Source organism: Lipophrys pholis (genome assembly GCF_963383615.2).
Source record: "Lipophrys pholis genome assembly, chromosome: 7".
Lineage (NCBI taxonomy): Eukaryota > Metazoa > Chordata > Actinopteri > Blenniiformes > Blenniidae > Lipophrys > Lipophrys pholis.
Window position 1 is genome coordinate 29,076,793 of NC_137638.1, and position 6,000 is coordinate 29,082,792.

Sequence of the window (6,000 nt, forward strand, 5' to 3'; positions counted from 1 at the left end):
TTTACATATATAAAGACAAAGAAAGATAAAGGGTTTGTGGAAAAGCCTATTTATATATTTTGCCAACGACATGACAATAGCTTCCATATGCTTCAATATAAAACCCTAAAATGGACAAATGTTATGGGTACATACAGGAAAGTTTTACTGACTATTTCTCATGTACTTACACATAAAATGTGATGGATGATGGATGATGGTTCGCTGTTAACGTCCCAAAATCTAATCGATTAGTCCTTGGATGATGACAAATCATCTCTGAAGATTTCATGTAATTGAGGTTAATAGTTTTTGCGAAAAGTTGGTTACATACATACATATATACATACATACATACACATAAACCAATAAATATACGCAAACAAAAACATAACCTCCCCCCAACTTTCATTGAGATGATACATAAGGGATGCAGTTCTCCTCCGGCTCTCAAGGGGGCGCTGCGCTAGACAAATATTACCGGAAGTCAAAGCACCGAAAGCCGGATACAAAGAATCCAACGTTAGCTGCACGACACGACAATTACATCAGTTCACCGACGTTTCTCTTCAAACTTATCATATATTGTTATTATTATTCTCTTAGGTGCAGGGATTTAATCTGGTCAGGACATGGGAAGAAGCCGAAGTCGAACTCCTCCGAGACGAGGTGAGAGTTGACGCTGATAACAGTTTAGCATTAGCACTATGCTAATAGGTTCTTAATTTACTCTGATAACGTTTTTTTCTTCCTAACGAGACTTTATTTTCACTTGCTTGTCTAATTGTAATTGTTTTGTGACTGTTATGACTCTAAAATTGCGCTTTAATGTAAGAAAATGTTATAGAAATTTCGGCTAGGTGACAAGTAGAAAGCTCTGCAAACATCAGAGCGAAGGCCATTGTACATTTTAATAAAAGAAAAAGACTATTGAATTGTATTATCTTTAGACTGAAATTAGATATCTAATTGATGACATGGTGGCTGTTCGTAGCCAAATACGTTAATCAGTGAAATACACTCTGGTCAAATACGTTAAAAGTTATGTGGTAAAGTCATTCCTTTCTGGAACCTGGCTCAAACATGAACAGAACAATAGTGGGCAAAGTGTCGGTGATAAAACAGGGATTTTCTGTCCAACCTGGTTTTGAAAAGTGTGTGAAGGTATCTTTGTTGAAATTAGCTGCTTGCTGTACCCTTATTTCATGAGAGAGACAAAAGTAAAATTGTGCCATTGTTTAAAAGAAAGTTTGTGCAAAAACCTGAGTTTTTTTATTTTGGTAGTGGTTGTTTGTCAGGTGACCAAAAGTAAAATTGGCTGTTATGATACAAAATGAGTCTTGTGGAAGCAAATTGCTTGAATCATAGGAAAACACTCGTACAATGTGCAGATATCTTTATAACCTTCATTGTGGTTCTGTTGTGTACCTAATGTGAGGATTTAACTTCTATCCCACTCCTAGAAAGACGACGCTCCCGCTCAGCTTCTCGGGAGCGTGAGCGCAGGAGGAGGGAGAGGGATCGCTCTCGTTCTCGAGACAGGGACCGAGAGAGGCGGAGGAGTCGCTCCCGGTCTCCTCACCGGAGGCGTTCAAGGTGAGTGTGTCCATTTGTATCTGTGCAGGTGTGTGAGGATGGTCTGCAGGGATGGCTCCTTTAAATGGGTTAAACAAAAGTCATTAGTTTCAGACATGAGGACAATTCTAAGCAAATACAATGTTTAGAGAGTGACTTTGTTTCCTCTTTTGACTCTTTGTCCTTTTTTTAATCAAGCATGGACACTAATCAGCCATAGCAATATAACCATCACCTTTTTGCTCCTTATTCACAGCACACTGTAAACTGACACCTTTCAGTCCGATCCAGCATTAACCAATTCAGATGTTTTAGCTGCAGCAGCTCAGGTTAAAATGACTTGTTATAAACATACCCGGGATCTCTCTCTGTTTCTCTGAAAATATGAAGAATTAAAACAGATCGACCAGGCTAAAAGCAACACTGCTGCTGCAGCCAAAGCCAGAAAATCCCAGGCTTGTGAATGTGAGACTTCATGAGGTTATACGATATTAATTCATCGGACAATATAAACAGACGTCACTGTGATCACTCAGTTTCACTTTATTACAGCAGAAGCGTTTCAGGCAGAGCTTCCTCACTGCTCTTCTTTTAGTTTAGATTCTCTATTGAGTTGTTTTGAGGCAGAGTTTCCCCCATTTATGTTTTGTGTTGGAATATTAATTCTTCACCGTGCCGAGTAGGTGGGCGCTCTAAAAATTCATGTTTCTGCAGTTCTGTCAGGCGTGACCATTATTATTAACCTCATTATTACAAATGCAACCCTCGCTGATGGGTTGGGGCAAGAAGGACCCATCGTGACCGACGTGACGGGGATGAAAATCTGCAGACCTCAGACAGGGTCGTCTGAGGTCTGCAGATTTTCATCGATGGCCCACTTTGATACCGGGAACGCCACACAAACCCTGCAGTTTAGGAGATTCTCTACCCAGACATGTAGCAAATGTGGTGCTTGTCCAACTTGAAAATCAAATTTGAATCTTTAGTTATTCCCATTTTTCTTGTTTTAACATATCATCTTTGAGGATAAAAATGTTAATATTCCACCTGCCAACATGTGTCTGGTCATAATTCGAGCTGCACAAATATAACAAAGTTTTATCAACCTGTGCGAAAGACATTACACAAGTGTCTGTTTCAGATGTGATCAATTGTGTTGACATGCACTGTGCACTCATGCTTTGTGTGGAGAACATATTGGACTTATCAGACGGAGCCCGACTGTCCTAGATTGTGTTGATGACAGATTGTTACCTGGTGGTTACAGCGACGAGGTCAGAAGCATAAAAATCTGAGAAATTTGACCCAAGTGAAGCCACCAAACCGGTCCTTGAATTGGGAATTGATTTAGAAAATAAAAAAAACACAAGGGCCAAAAGAAGGAGCAGTGTGATTGGGAACAATTCCCAAGTCATCACAAAGACCTCGCCTCCTGCAGTGTTTGTACTCAATGCAGATTATATTATTACGACGCTCTACAAAATTAACTCTTATTCATACAGTGTTATGGCTGATTAATGTACATCACAATGGTTCAAACAACCCATAAACAGCTTTATTTCAGACATGAAACCCTTCAGTGTTGATCACACATCCTTCAGCCATCTTTTTCATCCTTCTGCAGGTCTCCCGCCCGGCGTCATCGCTCCTCCTCCCTCTCTCCTCTGAGACAGAAGGACCGACGTGACGATGACCGCAAAGACTCTAAAGACAAGTCAGCTAAGCCCATTCAGATCTCCGGTATGTGATCGGTGACGTGTTATTATTTAATATGCATGGCAATCTGACAGTCATTTTTATTTCTGTTTACTAAATGGTTTGTCTGTCAACAGAGGAGGACATGCAGGGCAAAACCGAGGAGGAGATTGAGATGATGAAACTGATGGGATTTAGTACTTTTGATACGACCAAGGTGAGAGAGCGATGAGGTCCTGTCTGGTGCAGCCACAAGGAGGTGCACTTTAGTGTTTCCTGGAGTTCATCAGATCCTCGAGTTTAAATAAAAACACACTAACTATGTGATTGCTTTGATCTCAGTGAGAAGTCAGTGGCGTTTCAGACATTGTGATCTGGCAGAAGAGTGTGATCAGATCTATCCCTGTGTGGTAATGATTGTCAGCAGCTCGGCGGGTTTCACTGTCTGCAGACATGCAGGGAAATTCTCCGAGACGCAGCTCTTGTGTTGATAGAACACCATGACACATTTCTTTGTGTTCCTTTAGGTTGACGTACAAACTGTAACATACAGTACCGTGCTAAACTTAACTGAGAAAAAAACTGTTGACAATGCAAACAGTTACCTGGAGGACCTGTCTACTCTGCCTTTAGCCAGCGGGCATCGGCGCCGACCTCCCACAACCCTGAGATGGTTAAAGAGGACATATAAAAGTGATGCACTAGTCGACAAAAGTGAATTATCTGTGAGAAAAGAGTTTTGGTGGGCCTGCCCTGAAAACATCAGGAATTGGCTGGACCATACCCACACATGTAGTCCAAGGCAGTCTCCAGGGCTCTGTAGAGGACATGCCGTCACTCCCAGGACTCCTTGTTCTTCTTTACACTGAAAATAGTCTCTGGTACCAATCAGCTATGCGTTTTGGGTAATTTTGCTCAGCTGGAGAATAAATTTGCAGCTTGTCAGACATCTCACTCATGGTATGTCACAATTTGTAGAATATTCTCAGTCGCCTAAAACTTATCCACTTGTACTGTCCTATACCAAATGTTTCTTTAATCAAACTTAAGGGTTACTTTCAAACTTGGCCTCACTAGTATGCGTCAGGTTCTATATTCTACATACCTTATTCAACATGTTTAGTTGCATTTCTGAGAGTATACTGCGCACTGTGAGGCATGATGTTTCTGTGCTCCATATGGAGCCAAACTGTAATCAGTCAACAGAACAGCAGGAACTCATGAAGCCACTTAGAAAAGGGTCAAAGCATCTTCAGTTGCTCTGAGACATGTCCATACATGATCTATAGACACGGGTGACACTTTGCCTGTTCGTTTGTGGTTTAAATCATCTATTCCAATCAAGCAGATACCTACTTTTTTTTTTTTTTAAGTTTATTTGAAGCTCTGTCGATGTGACACTTGACCAGAAGTGACTTTGTGTTTAAACAGGGGAGGAAAACTGATGGATCTGTCAATGCGTTTGCCGTCAATGTGACCATGAAGAGAAAGTACAGGTATGCCAACAAACATGCACACAAGTGTTATTAAGTGCACACAGTTCATTGGATGTTCTGCGTCACAACACAGCCACAGACAGTCCTCACGAATGTTCCCTGAGACCCCCACCCCACCTTACCTTGCCACATAGCGATTATTTTGTCTGTTCCTGTCGTGATTCCCCGTCGTGGTTCATGGTGCTGTTACCACGTCAACTTTTGAGCACTACCAGCATCAAGCACCGTTAAAGTAGCCAATCACCTCTGCAGGTGTTTCTATGCAGCGATCCCAGCACTCCCATTGGTGCTCGATGATGTAATCTGCAAGTGTTGCGAGGGAAACAGTGATGTAATGTTTTCTTATATATTTATTTATTTATTTATTTTAGGCAGTATATGAACAGAAAAGGCGGCTTCAACAGACCACTCGACTTCATCGCCTGAAAGTGTCGACAACCGGTGTGCCCCCCCCCCCAACTCAAAGTTTAGCTCGGTCCTCCCCTCATGTGTGGGTGATGGTGTCTTCTCCAATTATCAACACTGTATATACCTTTTTTTTTTTCTTTTTTCTTTTTAAGCAAACGCCTACATGTAAATACTAGTACCCTTAAGTAAGTCACGGCTTATTAAATGGTAGGTCAGGCTTCATGTTGTGTCTGTGGATTGTGATTTATTTGAAATAAAGGCATTTTTAGACCGTGTGTGCAGCATCACTATGTGAAATCTTTATATAACTCTTCAGACTGCATGATGTGAAGCAGGAACTATGTCTGCTGTCTATCAACAATGTATTTATCTTAATTGGAAAAGTGATGAATGTGATATTAGTGTCATTGTTAGTGCATTCATGCCTCCTGAGTTTGGGGATTTTTCAGGGATGGGAAACGTGAGTCTGCATGGGCTGTTTCCTTTTTTTCTTTTTTTGGGGGTGGTTTCGGTGTCATCTGAGGTAATCTAATTTGGTGCTGGATACCAGGGGAGCCTGCAGAGCGGTTTCTTTTGCAGGATTCGGTAACAACCGATCAACACGACGACTTATCTTTGTCTAAATTGTGATTTTTATTTATTTAAAACTGAAGTTTAATCACGTTGTCTCGTTTAGAATCCTGTGTTTTATTTCTACTCGTGTTTTCTCTGAGCCGTCTGGGAAGACTGCACATGCGCGGCCTCCTGTATTAGGCGCATGTGACCAATTGTAAGAGAGCATGTGAATCTGACCAATCTGTGCAGAATAGAGAAGGCAAACAACACCGCAGCGGCCAATCGGCGCCAT

At 41.4% G+C, this 6,000-nt stretch overlaps 1 protein-coding gene across 2 annotated transcripts; it reads left to right on the forward strand.

Moving 5' to 3' along the window:
* Positions 1–455: 455 nt before the first annotated feature.
* Positions 456–5,428, forward strand: snrnp27 (small nuclear ribonucleoprotein 27 (U4/U6.U5)). Of its 2 annotated transcripts, XM_080466684.1 has the most exons (7): positions 459–501; positions 586–648; positions 1,443–1,575; positions 3,179–3,294; positions 3,387–3,466; positions 4,681–4,745; positions 5,117–5,428. In XM_080466684.1, the coding sequence occupies exons 2-7, from the start codon at positions 612–614 to the stop codon at positions 5,169–5,171; spliced, it is 486 nt and encodes a 161-aa protein (XP_080322810.1). In that variant the 5' UTR covers positions 459–501; positions 586–611; the 3' UTR covers positions 5,172–5,428. The 2 variants fall into 2 exon arrangements, with proteins under 2 accessions (XP_080322809.1, XP_080322810.1); XM_080466683.1 differs by having other exon boundaries at positions 456–648.
* The last annotated feature ends 572 nt before the right edge of the window (positions 5,429–6,000 follow it).

Bases quoted from the DNA above. Each gene is read 5' to 3' on its own strand.
- snrnp27 (XM_080466683.1), top strand. From the start codon at position 612: ATGGGAAGAAGCCGAAGTCGAACTCCTCCGAGACGAG. The intron at 3,467-4,680 runs GTGAGAGAGCGA...GTGTTTAAACAG, and splicing joins GTACTTTTGATACGACCAAG to GGGAGGAAAACTGATGGATC. The intron at 4,746-5,116 runs GTATGCCAACAA...TATTTATTTTAG, and splicing joins ACCATGAAGAGAAAGTACAG to GCAGTATATGAACAGAAAAG.